General features: G+C 41.2%; 1 protein-coding gene across 7 annotated transcripts in view; it reads left to right on the top strand.

Annotated features, from left to right (window-relative positions):
• Positions 1–18,866, top strand: part of VPS53 (VPS53 subunit of GARP complex) — a 204,325-nt gene that overhangs the window by 129,541 nt on the left and 55,918 nt on the right. For all 7 annotated transcript variants that reach the window (XM_053568540.1, XM_053568542.1, XM_053568545.1 and 4 more), the window contains 2 exons: positions 7,361–7,603; positions 9,513–9,660. In XM_053568540.1, coding sequence (XP_053424515.1) covers positions 7,361–7,603; positions 9,513–9,660 — 391 coding nt within the window. The remainder of the gene's footprint in view (positions 1–7,360; positions 7,604–9,512; positions 9,661–18,866) is intronic.

Below are 18,866 nucleotides of genomic sequence, written 5' to 3'. Positions count from 1 at the left end.
CGTGTGGGCCCGATGCCAGGCAGACCTGGATGTGAAGCTTTGCACTTAATGGCCCAGGACTTGAGCATGTTATTCAGCCTCTCCCAAGTTTATCCTTTCCACAGTGAGAGTAATAATGCCCACCTCGCAGGCTTTGTAGTGAGAATGAAACATAACGACACATTAGCCCTTGGCATGCAGTAAGTAAATGGTGCTCAGGGACCGTGCCTGCCCTCCCCTCCCTCTGATCTCCTTCTGGACACCTGTGTGGGTGGGTAGCCTTATCAGTGTTACTGGCTCTCTGCTGGGTTTGGCATGGGGTCCACCCTCTCGTCTTCTCAGCCTCTGACCTGCCTAGGGAACATTCTGGCAGCACCAGCACAGCCCCAGCCCCAGCCCCAACTAAAAGCCAAGCGGCAGTTGGAGAACTGCAGAGCCCGGGAGGAGGCAGCAAGCGCAGTGTTGCTGTACCACCTGTTCAGCAGGCTGGGCTAAGCCATCCTTACATGCTTGAAATGGCTTTCTCAACTTTTATTTATGTTCAAGGAGGAAGATAGTATATCTCCTACTCTTGGGAATATAGAGAGATTGCAGAAGAGATTTCTACGTGGCACTTTCTTCACTCCATTCTCAGTGGGGGAAGTTACTGGTGACTCAGTTTCTGCCCGTTGCTCTGAGTTCCTTCTAAAAGCTTTTGTTAAAATAGAGCCCCTACCTTTCTCAGCTTCATCAAGCCTAAAGTCTCTCTGGGAAGTAATTATATCTGTTTATTTTCCATTAACTTTGGATTCACAGGAGAATTACAAGTGTTGACTAATACCCTATACGTCCTTCATCCAGGTTCCTCAGTTAACAGTTCTCTTTCCCTCTCTCTCACATACATACTGACGTGTCACACTCACATGTGTATGTGCAAATGTGCACTTTTTTCCTGAACTGTTTGAGTTCTCAAGTTGCAGGCAAAATGCCCCACTACCCGTTAATACTTCAGAGTATATTTCCTAGAAACAAGGACACAGTCTATAAAACCATAGTACAGCCATCAGAATCAGGAAATTAACATCGATGCACTATTACCATTTAATCCATAGACTCCATTCTCTTTCACCAGTTGTCCTAATCATATTTTTTAATAGATCACAGGTTGATTTATTCATCATGTCTCCTTGGCCTCTTTCAGTGCAGAAGAATAGCTCAGTCTTTCTTTGTCGATAATGGCCTTGGAATTTTTGAGAAGTATTGGCCAGTTACTCTGTGGAATGTCCCTCATTTTGAGTTTCTCTGATGTTTCCTCATGATGTATATGGAAGTGGTGCTGTATTCTTAGTAATTCATACCAGAAGGCACAAAATGTCAGTTGGTCCATAACGGGTGATGTTCATTTTTGTTATTTGGTTTCGATGTTGTCTCTACCGGGTATCTCTGTTTATTAGTAAGTAGTTAATGAATGTTGGTAAAAACCTCACAACTATACCAATAGCCTTTTCCTTATCTTTTTATTTACTCGTTTTCCCACCTATTAATGATTCTTGCCTGAATCATTTATTACTAAAATGGTTACAGGCCAGGTGCAGTGGTTCACACCTGTAATCCTAGCACTCTCGGAGGCTGAGGTGGGTGGATTGCCCCGAGCACGCAGGTTCAAGACCAGCCTGAGCTAGAGCAAGACCCTGTCTCTAAAAATCTAGCCAGTCATTGTGGCAGGCGCCTGTAGTCCCAGCTACTTGGGAGTCTGAGGCAGAAGATTGCTATGAGCTGTGACTCCAGAGCACTCTACCCATGGTGACAAAGTAAGACTCCATCTCAAAAAATAAATAAATAAAAATAAAATGGTTACAAATGTGATTTTTCTAACTCTATCATTTCTTCTGCCTTTAATTTTTTTTCTTTTTTTTTTGAGACAGAGTCTCAAGCTGTCACCCTGGGTAGAGTGCCATGGCGTCATCATAGCTTACAGCAACCTCCAACTCTGGGGCTCAAGCAATCCTCTTGCTTCAGTTTTTTGTATTTTTAGTAGAGACAGGGTTTTGCTCTTGCTCAGACTGGTCTCGAACCCGTGAGCTCAAGCAATCCACCTGCCTCAGCCTCCCAGAGTGCTAGGATTACAGGCATGAGCCACCACACCCAGACTCTTCTGCCTTTATTAGTTGGCTTTCTACTTTAAGAAAAAGCTTTCACTTCATACATACCACACACACACGCACTGCCAGAAAAATGTGTACACATTTTAAGAAAGGAAGAAACTGGCTCGGTACCCGTAGCTCAGTGGTTAGGGCGCTGGTCACATACACCAGAGCTGGCAGGTTCAAACCCACCCGGGGCCTGCTAAACAACAATGACAACTGCAACAAAAGAAAAATAACCAGGTGTTGTGGTAGGCACCTATAGTCCCAGCTACTTGGGAGGCTGAGGCAATAGAATCGCTTAAGCCCAAGAGTTTGAGGTTGCTGTGAGCTGTAACACCATGGCACTCTACCAAGGGCGACATAATAAGACTCTGTCTCAAAAAAAAAAGAAAGAAAAAGAAAGAAAAAGAAAAGAAAAAACTGTATTAAAATTTTAGTACTCAAGTTATGTTTGACTTCTGTGATTATAACTTGTATTCATCTTTTGTTGTTAGTATATATTGAGTATTACTTTTTTTTTATTTTATTTGAGATAGAGTCTTATTTCACCACCCTGGTAAAGTGCCATGGCAATCAGCCTAACTCACATCAACCTCAAACTCCTGGGTTCAAGTGATCCTCCTGCTTCAGCCTTCCCAGTGGCTGAAACGACAGATGCCCACCACAATACCCAGTTAATTTTCCTATTTTTAGTAGAGAGTTTTTCCTATTTTTGGTAGAGATGGGATCTCAAACTCCTGAGCTTAAGTGATCCTTCTGCCTCAGCCTTCCAGAGCAATAGGATTACAGGCATGATGACCACTGCACCCAGCCAAGTAGTATAGTTTTAATGCAGTTTTTTCCGCTCTTAAAATGTGTATACTCTGTATGTGTATATGTGTGTATATGTATATCAGCATAGACTCATGGATACAATAGGTATAAGCATTAGTATCTTTTTCCTTTGTTTTGGAATAAATTTATATCTACAGAAAAATTTCACAAATAGTACACATTTCTCATGTTTCCTTCACCCAGTTTCCCCTAATGTTAACATTTTATGTGACCACAGACAAGTTATTAAAACTAGCAAGTTAATGTTGGAACATTATTTACTCATCTTCAGACCATTGAATTTCACCGGTTTTTCCATTAGTGCCCTTTTCTTCTTCCAGGATCCATCATTATTTATTTTTATGCTCACATTGCCCTTGATATGGACAGTGGGACCAAATCAAGTGAGGCCTCTTCAAGATGGCTCTTCACCTTTTTCACATGCCCCTGTCATTTCTTGAGCATTTGCTTCCTCTCTGGCAAAACAAAATACACCAGGCTTATCTTGCTCTTTCATACCCCAGCTATGGAGTCTTCTATTTTCTCAAGGACTCCTTGTCCCTTTGGTAAACAATAATGTTTAGAAACCAAGTTGTTGTTGGGCGTGGTGGCTTACGCCTGTAATCCCAGCATTCTGGGAGGCCGAGGTGGTTGGATTGCCTGAGCTTAGGACTTCAAGACCAGCCTGAACAAGAGTAGGACCCTGTCTCTTCTAAAAATGAGCTGGGTATTATGATGGGCAAGAGTAATCCCAGCTACTTGGGAATCTAAGGCAAGAGGACCACCTGACCCCAAGAGTTTGAGGTTGCTGCAAGCTAAGATGCCAGGGTACTCTACCCAGGTGACAGAGACTCTCTTAAAAAGGGGGGGGGGGCAGGGCGGCGCCTGTGGTTCAATGAGCTGGCCCCATATACTGAGGGTGACGGGTTCGAACCTGGCCCCGCCAAACTGCAACAAAAAAATAGCTGGGCGTTGTGGCGGGCACCTGTAGTCCCAGCTGTCAGGAGGCTGAGGCAAGAGAATCACCTAAGTCCAAGAGCTGGAGGTTGCTGTGAGCTGTGATGCCACGGCACTCTACCAAGGGCAACAAAGTGAGACTGTCTCAAAAAAAAAAAAAAGAAAGAAAGAAAAGAAACCAAGTTCTGGACATTGGGCCTGCGCATTGCTGCTTGGGTGTCATTGCTTCTAGGTTCTCTGGCAGAGGAAGCTAAGAAGTATTATATGTATAAACATTCATGTGTATATACCACACATACATCTATATCTATTTTTATACCAATTTCAAATTTTATTAAAAGCAATCTCCCCAAATAGGCGGAAAGCTTCTAACTGGTAGAGGTGTCTTAACCCTTGCATCACCTAGAGGGGGACTGACCCTTTTTAAACACTCGATTGTACTTGCGTGAGGGCATAGAAGGGACTTCCTTGTGATTCTAGGCAGGTCTTCCTGTCATGCAGACCTTCCTCCAGTAGTCACACAAGATCTTGTCCAAACTCAGAGTAGTGTTTAGTGTCTGGAAGAAATGATGACCTTTTTTTTTTTTTTTTTTTTTTTCAGTTGAATTCATTTGTGTGTTTTACTTAGATCCCACTGAGCCTTCCACACTAGAAGTAAGTGCTCGATCCCTGTCTGTTTGGGTTGGATCATCTATCCAGAACTGATGACCCTTACCCATTCCCACTGGGGTAACTTGTACTCTTCTCTCCTGTGAAACATTGACAACTTATTTCCTAATGTCTTCTATGGTGGTGAAGCATGCTGATGCAATGTGGAAGATGGAAGGGGAAGGAAGGTTTCCCTGGCTGGTTTATTTCTCATCCACACTAGAGGACAATGTAAAAAGTAACCCGATAAACATTCTGCAAATGTAGATCTTTCTCATTTTTTGAAGTGGAAATTTTCTTTATGCTCTGTGGTCGTAATTTTTAATTTACGATCTTACTGGGTTGGCTCTGTTATAGAAAGGAAGTATCCATCTTCTAGGCGAATAGATGAGTAATTAAAGTGAAAACACTTCAGAGCTCTGGGCCCTGTTTTGGTTGGCACTATTGTTTTGGAGATTAGAATCTCTCATAAGAAGACTAGTAGAGTCTTTGCCTTCTGTTACGTGTTCTCCACTGTACCAGCCCCTATCCCACGTCTGCCTTCCCAACCCTCCATTCCCATTCCTTAGGAGGAAAAAATGGAGATTGATCAGCTAACTGTGAATGGAGCACCAGCATGATGATTAGCCCCACACGTAAGCACGAGGGGTGGGCCAGGGGCAGCAGAAGTAACATAAACATCATTCCCACCCTCAGAGAGCTGATGATAACATACATGCAACAGAAGAGTTTCCTTTTACCTTTGTACCAACTTCAGCTCATTAGAGGTGAATAGCTGGAGCACTGTCTCAGGAAGGAATTACGAAAAAGATCAGTGAAAAGGGGGCCATTGTTAATTAGCACTGCCAGGATGGGAGAAGGTTGGCATGTTTTTTGAGTATATTACGCCTTTACATTGCATAGTAAAGTCTTTAAAAAAAATAAAGTATCACGGAGTGACAGATGATAGAAGTCCCAGCTGGGGGCAGGCTTGGTGTGAGTCAAGGTTATATAGGTGAGATGAGCTGAGCTTGAAAGATGAGTGGAGAGGTGGTGGGAGGGGAGAGCATGTTGACCAGGAAGGCACATGGGCAATGGCCAAGAGAAGGTAAAGCGGGGGAGCCTTGGAGAGGGACTCAGGTTGGAGTGTGGGGTCAGCTGTGGGGGAGAGGCTGGAGATTCAGTGGAAACTGAAGCAAGGAGCATGGAGCTTAGAGTGGTGACTGTGAAGCTTCCCAAGGTCAACTAATGAGATCCTTCCCTGCTTTCTGACTATCAACACAGACACAGACCCAGCCTAGGCCTGAAGTTCTTTGAGGGTAGAGTGACTGCATCTGGATATAATAAACTTTCAATAACAAAAGCTCTTGAGCAGATGTCAATTTTCCCCTATTCCTGCTAATTAATGGTGTCTGTGGTTTTCATATTTTTCTTCCTATTATATAAATACATTTTTAAAACACAGCTGGATTCCTGTAGCCTTAAATAACAACCTAAAAAGATACAGAATGTTAGAGGCAGTGGGGATCCCTCCCATTTTTCACATAGCACAGCTGTGCAAAGAACAATTACTGTAGCCCTGCTGGATTCTAACTAGTGGCAACTCATTATGACTGAGACAAATTGAAGAGTGTTTGGGAAATGGGAAGAAAAAAAAAAACTGACCATCCTCTCCATTGAGTCCTAGGACAAGCCTGGAACAGTTCATACCCTCTCTTTTCCTAAGACTTCTTTATAATCTTTGATTCTGGACATTCTAAAGGAAAAACTACATTAAAGGAGAAGGAAAAGAATTAGAATAGTTTTTACAGTCTTTCTTTGTTTAGGCATCTATCTCTTGGACATAGTTAGGCTGGTGATGTCTAAATATTTGCCGACTTCATAAACTTTCTATGTTTTAGGAAGTACAGTGGTTAAAAGCATGAAGTTTAGAGCGAGGCTGCTTGGCTTTGAATCCTGGCTCCCCTGCTTTCTTGCTACATGACTTTAAATAAGGAGTTTAATTCTTTGAAAACGAGGATAGTAGTTAGTACCTACTTTGAAAAATTATTATGAAAAAGTAAATGAAGTTCAATGAGATGATGATTATAAAGCACTGGCATAATGCCTGGTACATCATAAGTGCTCATAAAATGATACCCCTTATTACTGGGGGCTTTCATTTGTACAAAGGGGAAATGGTATTAATATGGTAGTAGGGCCAGTATACATACTTAAATGGTGGAGTCTAGGCTCAGCTCTGCCACTAAATCGTGTGACAGACTTTCTAGAACTTAATTTTCCCACCTTTTAGAGGGGCCAGTAATGCCCTATCTTGCTCAGAGGGACTTGTGTCAAACGAAGCCCTTAATGAAGTGCCTTAAAAATTTGTAAAGCACGGGTGACGCCTGTGGTTCAGTGAGCAGGGTACCAGCCCCATATACCCAGGGTGGTGGGTTCCAACCCGGCCCCAGCCAAACTGCAACAACAACAACAAAAAATACCCGGGTATTGTCGGCCAGCGCCTGTAGTCCCAGCTACTCAGAGGCTGAGGCAAGAGAATCAGCTAAGCTCAAGAGCTGGAGGATGCTGTGACCTGTGACGCCACCGCACTCTGCCGAGGGTGATAAAGTGAAACTCTGTCTCTAAAACAAAGAAAATTTTGTAAAGTAACACACAAATGCTAAATTTTATTGCTGTTGTTATTATAGGAGTGATGGTGGGGATGAATGATGATATTGATAAAAATAGATCTAATTTTAAATTTTAAAAGCGTAAGGAACGATTCTTCATGCCAGTGATCTATGTACATTGTGTAAGAGCACATTGGCCTTATCTTTCTTGTCATGAAATAACATTTTAGGTTTTCTTTTTCCTAGGAACCTTGGAGAGCTAATAGATCGGTTTGTGGCTGATTTCAAAGCCCAGGGGCCACCTAAGCCCAACACTGACGAAGGGGGTGCCGTGCTCCCCAGCTGTGCTGACCTCTTTGTCTACTACAAGAAGTGCATGGTGCAGTGCTCTCAACTCAGCACCGGGGAGCCGATGATCGCCCTGACCACCATCTTCCAGAAGTATCTCCGAGAATATGCCTGGAAAATCCTCTCCGGCAACCTGCCCAAGTGAGTCCTGTTCTTCATGGTCTGAGCGGTGAAGTAAGATCCAAATATCCCTAAATATGGGAATCTTAAGAAAATCCATTCTGCAATTATTTATCAAACTACTAAGAGTATCGGGGAGGAAACTCTCTTACTGAGTTCCCAAGGGTCTGAAACCATTTCCTCTCTAATGACATTCCACAGCTGACGAAGACCATTGGAGGAAATGCCTACACCAGCTGCCCTTGTAGGTCAGACCGTACTGAGGTAGATTCCAGGGAGTCAATCCCATTATAGATGTGTCTCGTTGACATGGATTCAGCTATAGCTGTTTGGCAAAAAAAAAAAAAGTGAGGTCGTGGTGGAAGTAACTGTTAAATAGCATAAGCAATGTCATTCAACCCTCATTCAATGAGCTTGTGCCCTGGAATGATAATTAGATACTATACCTGAGGAATGAACCTGTTCTTCCCTCAGTCTGGTTAAGTTCCAAAGTCTCTCTCATGGTGTGTGCGTCTTGCTATGCTGGACAGAGCCTAATGTTTAAAGCTGTGGTAAGATTTGGGGAGGGGGGTGTTGCAGAGCACAGCTCTTATTTATGGTGACTCTACTGTGTTATTCTGGGACATTAGAATATTGTTATATTGCTTATTACTTGAAATAAGTGGGTTACTCAACTAGGCTTTTAGAGACGTTTTGGTTATATAGCAATTTCAACTGTAACAGAATATAACCTGAAGTAATGCTTCTAAATTTAGTATTTACAAATCATCCCCAGGTCTTAATTTAACAATTCTAGTTAAAGAATTGTTCCTGTCATTACCACTAAAATATGTCATATGTGGGAGTTTTACATTTTGGGGAGGAAATAGGATATGCTCTCCAGGAGATAAGAAGTAATAGGTATGTTTTACTAATGAGAATTACTTTGACTATGATAAAAATTATTTTTAAATTTTTTATAAATTTTGTCCTGCTTATCTAGATAATCCCAAGTTTATTGTAGCTCAGAAAACACAGAAAAGCACAAAGAAGAAAATAAAAATCGCATGCAGTCTCATCAGCTAGGGAAAACATCTTTAACTTTTTGGTATTTTTCCATTTTTTCTTTTTTATATGTATAATGTGTATGATTTGCGTGCCTTTGTTTAATAAAATTGGGACCGTACTATTTATCATATTATAACTGCTACTTTCACTTACCGTCATCCTATGAGCATTTTCTCGTATATGTTAGTAAGTGTCCCAACAGTATATCAATGGCACACCCAGTTAGGATTTTCTCACTAAAGAAACTATTCAAAGAAATGGGGGCAAGGTGAGAAGAACCAAGAGAGGATTCTGAAGCATCCAAATACTAGTGGGTAATCAATACTACCTCAGAACTCACTCGGGAGCTGGGCTGCCCTCTCCCCCCAAAAAAAAACTGTAGTCATAGGAGGCCGTGCAATGCTTTTGGGTCTCTTGAGGCAATTAGGGCCTTGGGCAGGAGCTGTGTCTTAACATTCACTATGTCCTCCTCCACAAGCCACACGTAAGTTCCTGTGCAGACTTTTCCTAACTGAGAATAGCGGTTGTGGAACCAGCTTCCGCGCTGTGATTGACCCTAGATGAGTTCTGCATACCAGGAAATGCCAAGCTGAAGGGAGAGGCGGCCCAGCAGCCTTCCCTGCCGGTGTCAGGTTATCGCCCTTCACTTGACTAATTACCGGCTGACTCTGGGAATTGTTTCTTCCTAATTCTGATGGTGGGAGAATCTAAACAGATGATAGTCAAGGTGAGGTCAGTAGGAAAAGGATTCATTGTCTGAGGTTTTATTTGGGCTTTGTCCAGCCTTTCCTTCCCCCTTTTCTTTGTCTCCAAATGTGCAGTTTCCAGTTCAGGAAGCAAATTAGAAGTGCTAGTCTGACTAATTCCTGTTCCTATTCCTTAGAACCACAACCAGCAGTGGAGGGCTGACCATCAGCAGCCTCCTCAAGGAAAAGGAGGGCTCAGAAGCGGCCAAGTTCACCCTGGAGGAACTCTGCCTCATCTGCAGCATCCTGAGCACGGCAGAGTACTGTTTGGCCACCACCCAGCAGGTGAGCCATCGTGGCTGCCCACACACCATCTGCTTTTCCTGAGCTATCTGGGCTGCGTAGCTCAGTAAGTTAAGAGTATGAGCCTAACCAGGCCACATACAACCTTGGGTAGACCAGTTGGCCTCCCACAGAGGGAGACGCCCTGTCCAGCCAGTAGACTGCTCAGGCAGCCCGTCTTACAGAAGGGCCTTGTTAAAAGGAGACAGGACAAGAAAGTATGACTGGTCTCCTCCCTGGAGTTGTGTAAGCTGTTCAGAGGGGATGACCTCTGGAAAGTAGGTCAGTAGCACTGTCTCCCATATGAGAAAAGCAATAACAAACCGGGTGATACTAGGACCCAGCCCTTGGTGGTAGTGAGTCATTGGCACTTATTCCATTCTCAGATGTGTTACTAATAGCAAAGCAAAATCTTTTGGGCTTTTATGTGTCTCCTTTTTTTTTCTTAGACAGAGTCTCACTCTGTTGCTCTAGGCTAGAGTGCTGTGGCATCATAGCTGACAACAACCTCAAACTCCTGGGTTCTAGTGATCCTCCTGCCTCAGCCTCCCAAGTATCTGGGACTACGGGAATCTGCCACAACCTGGCTAATTTTTTTTTTTTTTTTTTATTTGTGGTTTTTGGCCGGGGCTGGGTTTGAACCCGCCACCTCCGGCATATGGGACCGGCGCCCTACTCCTTGAGCCACAGGCGCCGCCCAACCTGGCTAATTTTTAGTAGAGACAAGATCTTACTCTTGCGTAGGCTGGTCTTGAGCTCCTGAGCTCAAGCAGTCCACTGCCTATGGCTCACAGAGTGCTAGGATTACAGACCTCAGCCACTTCACTAGCCTATGTGTTTTCTATTTATGTAGCATTCTTAATCTGCCTAAACAAATAACCATTGTTTGGGATGCTGACGTTCAGGAGCTGGGAAGCAGGAAAGGATGATGCCTTTATTAGAGCCCTCTAAATGGCAGTAGTTCAGCAACAGCAAACTGATTTAACAGAAGGAAGACCGAGAATAACTTTCTATTCACCCTTAGACGTAGGATTAAAAGTTCCTCTTCACATTTGGTCTGGGAGTCACCTAAGGCCAAGAGCAAAAAAATTTGCTTCTTATACCCTTTTTGTATTTATTATTTGCACATATTTATTAAATAGATCATAGGAAGACAATCATAAATGATAGTTCAGACAATACACCTTGGACCTTTTTGAGCCAGGGTGAGAACATAGGAGGCCAAATAGGAAATATGCCCACAAAAGCTCCACAGTTGAGGGTAAGCCAGCCAGAGGCAGACACAGTTAGCATACTCTCTTTGGGCATCTGGTCACATTGAGTTATATAGGGAACAACCTGCAAAAGTTTGGCCTTGGGGTCAGAGGCAGCAATTGGGTTAGCCCCAAGCCCTTCCAGGACTGGATAACAGTATCTGAGCACCTCCAAGGCAGGAGTCCCAGAGTTCTCTGATGAAGAAATACTGTTTGCCTATTTTGTGTGTGTGCAGAAAGATATACTTACATACAAATAAAGCATTTTAAAAGGAAAATAACCACAGTAAAAAAAAAAATAATAGTAATAATCAAAATAATCACTCTTAATCTCATCTCTCTCAGATAATCATATTAGAAATTTAGGGTATTTAGAGACAGACTCTCACTTTGTTGCCCTTGGTAGAGTGCTGTGGTGTCACAGCTCACAGCAACCTCCAGTTCTTGGGCTTAAAGCAATTCTCTTGCCCACAATGCCCAGCTATTTTTTGTTGCAGTTTGGCCGGGGCTGGGTTTGAACCCTCCACCCTCGGTATATGGGGCCGGCACCCTACTCACTGAGCCAGAGGCACCGCTCTAGAAATTTAGGGTATTTTTTTCAATCATTTTTCATAAACATAGTTCTGTATATTATAATCTTTGTTCACTTATATATCCTTTTATTGTTGTTATTGTTATAGTGTTAGCATTTTTCCTGTTGCTAAATGTTGTTATTAAATCATTGTCTATCGCCACATAATATCCCATTAAGGGGCTTAATCATAAATTATATAGTAATATCTCTAATAATTGTTTATGCTGCTCCAAATTCTGCTTGTATATATAATCTTACAAAGATATTCTGAATATAGCATCTTAAATGATGTGCATTATTTTATTTATTATTATTATTTTTTGAGACAGTCTTAAGCTGTTGCCCTGGGTAGAGCGCTGTGGCGTCACAGCTAACAGCAACCTCCAATCTGCAACTCAGGCTCAAGTGATCCTCTTGCCTCAGTTTTTCTATTTTTATTTAGTAGAGACAGAGGTCTTACTTTTGCTCAGGCTGGTCTTGAACTTGTGAGCTCAAGCAGTCCACCTGCCTTGACCTCCCAGAGTGCTAGGATTACAGGCGTGAGCTGCTGTGCCCGGCCAGTTTGCATTATTTCTCTAGAACAGATTCTTGAGAAATTCTTTAAGTATGAATGGATACTTTTATTTAAAGAATTTTTTTTTACTGGTTATAAAAGTAAATACATTCTTTGCACCTATATCATGATCTCTAAATACCATTTTTCACTAAAAAGAACTAGAAATTCCTATAGACATAACTAATTACAAGTGGGTCGTGAAATGAACATTGTGTCATACAAAAACCAAGAAAAATGCCAAAAACACTAGTGTCATCTCAAAAGACTCAGAAACTGTAGTGAGTTGAATTGTACCCTCTCCCTGATAAATTCAAGTCCTAGGCCCTATTACTTACAAAAGTGACCTTACTTGGACATATGGTCTTTGCAAATGTAATTATCTCAAGATAAGATCAGCCTGGACTTAGAATGGGCCCTTATCTAATGACTGTTGTTGGTAGAAGAGAGAAAGAGATTTAACACACAAAGAGAAAGGGAAGAATTTCATGTAGAAATAGAGGCAGAGATGAACGTGATGATGCATCTACCAGCCAAGGAACACCAGAGATCATCAGCAAACACCAGAAGCTACAAGAGAGGCTTAGAACAGTCTCAGAACCTCCAGAAGAAATCAACCCTGCCAACACTTTGATTGCAGACTTCTAGCCTCCAGAACTGTGAGAGAATAAACTTCTATTCTTTTAAACCACCAAATTCATGATATTTTTTAATAGCAGCTCTAAGAACCTAATGTAGAAGCCAATTTGAACAAGCTCTACTGGTCAAAATGGGACATACCAATATCAGCTTACATCCATGAGAATATTAACTACAATGGATTGAAAACATCAACTATGTTTAAATCCATTTTGTTATGATTTTTCTTAATTCACATATTGCTTTTGAAGATGCTAAGTAACCACTGATATGAATTAAAACTGATAAAAGAAAGTTCTTACCCTGCCTTTTTTTTTTTTTATTTTGGGTGTCTGTACATACATATATGCACCCTGCCTTTTCTATGTTATATGTGCCTCAGGATAACCAAATCATTTACAGTGGGAAGTATGTCTTTATAGCAGAAGTTTAGTTTATAATGAAGAAGAAAAGAGAATATCATTCTTTGTACTTCCTAATGCAATAATGAATCTGGGCTTTGAGCATCAATGGCTGCTAACATCACAATAAGAGAGACACAGAGCATTATGTATCTCCTGATAGAAGCACATAACACCATCAATGAAGTACTTTTCTGGAAAAAAAAGAACCTGAATCAGATTAGGTTTTTACATCTAACTACCAATTTATAGGAAGTAAAAGGGGCAGAGGAAAATGCCAATTAATACCTATGGATGCAATCAGCAAAATCCAAACTGTGGAAAAATCTAAGGGGCAAAGAACCTGTTTTCTTTAGGAAAAAATTGCAGAGGGGCAAAGAAAAATAGAGAAAGAAACTATACAGACTTAAGAATCTGAGCAGCAAAGAATTAGAAAATAAAAATTTTAAAACAACGCTAATAGAGCTGGGTGCAGTGGCTCGTACCTATAATCCCAGAACTTGGGAGGCCAATGCGGGTAGATTGCTTGAGCTCACCAGTTTGAGACCAGCTTGAGCCAGAGCAAGACCTCCTCTCTAAAAAATAGCCAGGTATTGTGGTAGGCGCCTGTAGTCCGAGCTGCTTGGGAGGCTGAGGCAAGAGAATCACCTAAGTTTGAGGTTGCTGTGAGCTGTGATGCCACAGCAACTCTACCAAGGGCGACAAAGTGAGACTCTATCTCAAAAAATAAAAAAAAAATTAAAAAAAAACAATGTTAATAATATATCAATATTGGTTCATTAATTGTAACAAATATGAATGTTAATATATGGGGAAATGGACTTGGCACCCATAGCACAGTGGTTACCTCAGTGTATATGGCTGGCAGGTACCAATCCAGTCTGGGCCAGCTAAAACAACAGTGAGAACTGCAATAAAAAAATAGCCGGGCATTGTGGCCAGAGCCGGTAGTCCCAGCTACCCCAGGAGGCTGAGGCAAGAGAATCGCTTAAGCCCAGGAGCTGGAGGTTGCTGTGAGCTGTGATGCCATGGCACTCTACCAAGGGCGGCATAGTAAGACTCTGTCTCAAAAATAATAATAATAATAATACAGGGAAATGGATAAGTAGTCTATTATAGGAACTATCGAAACTAGGTTTTCAATTTTTCTGTAAAACTATTCTGAAAAGTATAGTTTAATTTTTAAAATACTGTTTATAATAGCAATTTAAAACATCATTCTGTAGTTTGAATATGTCTCCCAAATTTCATTTATTGGAAACTTAATCCTCAATGCAACAGTGTTGAGAGACGGGACCTTAATGAGGTGATTAGGTCATGAGAGAATGGGTTAATGCAATCATCTCAGGGGTGGTTTAGTCATCACAGAAATGGGTTCTGATGTAAGGATGAATTTGGCACCCTTCTTCTCTCTCTTGCCCTCTCTTACCCTCTGGGCTTCTGGCATGGGATGTTGTAAAAAGGCCCTCACCAGGTGGTGGCAACTTGATACCGGCCTTCCCAGCCTCCAGAATTATGAGGGAAAAAAATTTCCTTTCTTTATAAATTACCTAGTCTGTGGCATTCTGTTATAACAGCACAAAATGGACTAAAATGTATGAGATACCTAAAAGTGAATTCAAAGAAAGACACTGCTGTGGTTTGAATACGGTTTATAGCACAAATCTCATACTGAGGCTTGGTCACCAACTTGGTAGCATTGGGAGATGGTGCCTTTTAAGAGGTGATTAGGTTGTTAAGATGGATTAGCATGTTTGTCTTGTAAGACTGGGTAAGTTCTCTTGGAAATGAATTTGTTTTTCGTGGAACTGTTTTTCATTAGTTACTATGAAAGTGTGTTGTTATAAAAAGAGACTGCCTCTTATGTTTGCTGTTTTCATGCATACCCTGTTACCCTTCCATTTCTTCACCATGTAAGATGCATCGTGAAACCCTAACCAGAAGCCACAGATGTGGTTGCCCAGTCTTGACCTTCCCAGCATACAGAACTATGAGCCAAATCTCTTTTCTTTATTAATTACCCAGTCTTGTGTAGTTTATTATAGCAACACAAAACAGACTAAGTTAGATGTGTAAGACCTCTACCTGAAAATACAAAATGTTGCTGAGTGAAAGTAAAAACATGAATAAATGAAGAGGCATATCACGTTCATGGATTGGAAGACTTTGTTGTTAAGATGTCCATTCTCTGCAAAATGATAGATTCAACCCAGCCCCTTATCAAAATTCCTAAAGGCTATTTTGAAGAAAGAAGCAAGAAAAATTTACAGAGAAATGCAAAGGATCTAGTAACCAATCTTGAAAAAGGAGAAAAAAGTTGGATACACTGCCTGCTTTCAAGACTTACTGTAAAGTTATGGTAATCAAGACAGTATTGCATTGGTGTAATCATAGGCAAAAAAATTAATGGGACAGAATAAGGAACCTAGAAATAGACCCAAGTGTATATGGTCAGTTGATTTTCCACAAAGGTGCCAAGTCAATTAAATAGGGAAAGGAAAACCTCTTCATGATCCTGGTGGTGACAATGATCATATATATGGAAACAACCTCAACCTCTGCCTCTTACTATACCTAGAAATTCAAAGTGGATTATAAACTGAAATTTAAAGCCCAGAATCACAAAACTTCTGGGAGAAAAACATAGGAAAAGATCTCCACAACCTTGAGTAGACAGAGATTCCTTGGTCAAGATATAAAAAGTACTACCAACAAAAGAAAAAAATGTTCAATAAATTGTCTTTCATCAAAAGTAAATTTTTCTTATCTTTTTTACACTAAGAAAATAGATAAGCTACAGACTGGAAAAAAAATTTGTATCACATATAACTGATAAAGGACTTCTGTATCCAGTATATATAAATAACTCCTAATAATTCTAAAAAGGCAAACTAGCCTAAGCAAAAGCAAGACCCCGTCTCTACTAAAAATAGACAATCTAGCCTGGCATTGTGGCGGGTGCCTGGAGTCCCAGCTACTTGGGAGACTGAGACAAGGGGATCACCTGAGCCAAAGAGTTTGAGGTTGCTGTGAACTAGGATGCCACTGCACTATACTCAGGGCAGAGTGAGACTGAGACTCTGTATCAAAAAATAAAAAGGCAAACTACCCAATTTAAAATGAGGAAAAGCCTAGAACAGATATTTCACAAAGGAAGATAGACAAATGTCCACTAGGCAAAGGAAAAGATGCTCAATATCATTAGTCCTCAGGGAAATATAAATTATACTGAGAGCTATAGCTATTAGAATGGCTATAAAGTAAAAAAGAATAAGAATATGGAACATAGAACAACTGGAATTCTTACATACCAATGGCAGGAATATGAACGGTATAATGCATACATATAACCATTTTGGAGGTTGACAGTTTCTTATAACACCTATGACCTGACCTGGGAATTTCTTGTATTTTTGAGAGTCTCATTATGTCCCCCTCAGTAGAGTGCTATGGCATCACAGCTCACAGCAACCTCAAACTCTTGGGCTTAAGCAATTGTCTTGCCTCGGCCTCCCAAGTGGCTGGGACTACAGGCACCCGCCACAACGCCCGGCTATTTTTTCTTTTACTTTTCTTTTCTTTTTTTTTTTTTTTTTTGCTGCAGTTGTCATTGTTATTTAGCTGGCCCGGGCCGGGCTCGAACTCGCCAGCCCGTGTAGGTGGCTTGTGCCCTACTCACTGAGCTACAGGTGCTGAGCCTGACCTGGGAATTTAATTCCCACATATTTTCCCAAAATAAATGAAAACACACCACAAAAAGTTACATACAAGAATGTTTATAGTAGCCCCATTCAGAACAACCCCAAATTGGAAGCAATCTAAGTATCCCTCACCAGGAGAACAGATAAACACATTGAGTGATAGCCAGACAGTGGTCTACTATTCAGCGGTAAACTCAACTACTGATGTACACGGTGCAATGGATGAACTTCAGAACCCTTATGTAAAATAGAAAAAGCCAAACATCAAAGAATACTATATGATTCCTCTTCTCCATGGAGGATACATTCCCAAGACCCCCGGGGGATGCCTGAAATTACAGGTAGTACAGAATCCTGCATATGGTATACTATGTTTTTTCCTATGCAGTAACAAGTGGCCAGTGGATAGCTGGACTTATTTGTGGAATTTTCCATTTAATGTTTTCAGACCATGGTTGATCATGGGTAGGTGCAGCCATAGAAAGCAAAACCACAGATAAAGGGAGACTACTGTATATAGTATTCAAATACCGTACAGGCAAACCCAGTCTGTGGTGCTAGAAATCAGATCATGGGCATGAGGGTGGAGTTGACTAGAAGGAGACAAAGGAGCATGAGGGAACTTTCTAGGAGCATGGAAATGTTCTGTATCTTGTTATAATTGGTAATTACATAGGTATATGTGATTGTCAAAATTCATCCAACTAAACACTAAAGATCTGTACATTTTTTAAATTAAAGCCGAGTACAGTAGCTAATGCCTGTAGTCCTAACACTCTGGAAGGCTGAGGCAGGTGGATTGCTTGAGCTCAGGAGTTCAAGACCAACCAGAGTAAGAGTGAGATCCAGCCTGTAAAACTAGCCGGGTGTTGTGCCAGGCACCTGTAGTCCCAGCTACTTGGGAGGCTGAGGCAAGAGGATCACTTGAACCCAAGAGTTTGAGATTACTGTGAGCTGCGACACTGTAGTACTCTACTGAAGTTGATAAAGTGAGCCTCTGTCTCAAAAAACAAAACAAAACAAAACAAAAATTAATTATATCTTGGCAGCGCCTGTGGCTCAGTGAGTAGGGCGCCAGCCCCATATACCAAGGATGGTGGATTCAAACCCAGCCCTGGCCAAACTGCAACAAAAAAATAGCTGGGCATTGTGACAGGCGCCTGTAGTCCTAGCTACTCAGGAGGCTGAGGCAAGAGAATCGCCTAAGCCCAGGAGCTGGAGGTTGCTGTGAGCTGTGACGCCATGGCACTCTACTTTGTGAGGCTGACAAAGTGAGACTCTATCTCTAAAAAAAATAATAATTATTATATCTAATTTTTTAAAAAGAGACTTAGAAAACATATCAACCAATTGCCAAGTATGGTCTTTATTTGGATCTAATTAAAACAAACTATTTTTAATGAATAAACCACTTTTAATCATCTTTATATCAATTTTAGTTGCACAAATATTTTATAATTATACATGTAAATTATAATTTACATGCTTTAAACATTTGTTTAATGAAAGCACTATAACCCACCTAATAAAACATGCAAAAACATCTTGATTTTAGGGAAACAATAGTCTAGGTAAAGTTATCAGGTTTTGAATCTAAAACAAAGTATTTTTTTAAACGTAAGACAGGCCATGTACAGTGGCTCAGACATGAAATCCTTGCACTTTAGGAGGCCAAAGCAGGAGGATCACTTGAGCACAGGAGTTCAAGACTAGCCTGGGCAACATAACAAGACCTTGTCTCTACAAAATGTTTAAAAATTAACCAAGGAGGAGTCCCACCTACTCAGTAAGCTTGAGCCCAGGAGTTTGAGTTTGCTGTGAGCTATGACACCACCATTGCACTCTAGCCCAGGCGACAGAGCAAGGCCCTGTCTCAAACAGAAAAAAAAAAAAAAAAAAAAACAATGAGGGAAATGTGATCACTGACTAGATATGTGATGATTGATATTAAAGGAATTGTTGTTAATTTAAGTCAAGGCATGGGAGAACAGATGAGAGTGTAAACGAAACAAGACTAGCCGTGTAATGGCAGTTGACTCTGGCTTGACACACTTTACGGTATTTTTGTAAATGTTTGAAATTTTCCCT

The sequence above is a fragment of the Nycticebus coucang genome, chromosome 18 (assembly GCF_027406575.1).
Source record: "Nycticebus coucang isolate mNycCou1 chromosome 18, mNycCou1.pri, whole genome shotgun sequence".
NCBI classification, from domain to species: Eukaryota; Metazoa; Chordata; class Mammalia; order Primates; family Lorisidae; genus Nycticebus; species Nycticebus coucang.
The sequence above is the reverse complement of the archived record's forward strand: the minus strand, read 5'-3'. Positions and strand labels throughout refer to the sequence as shown.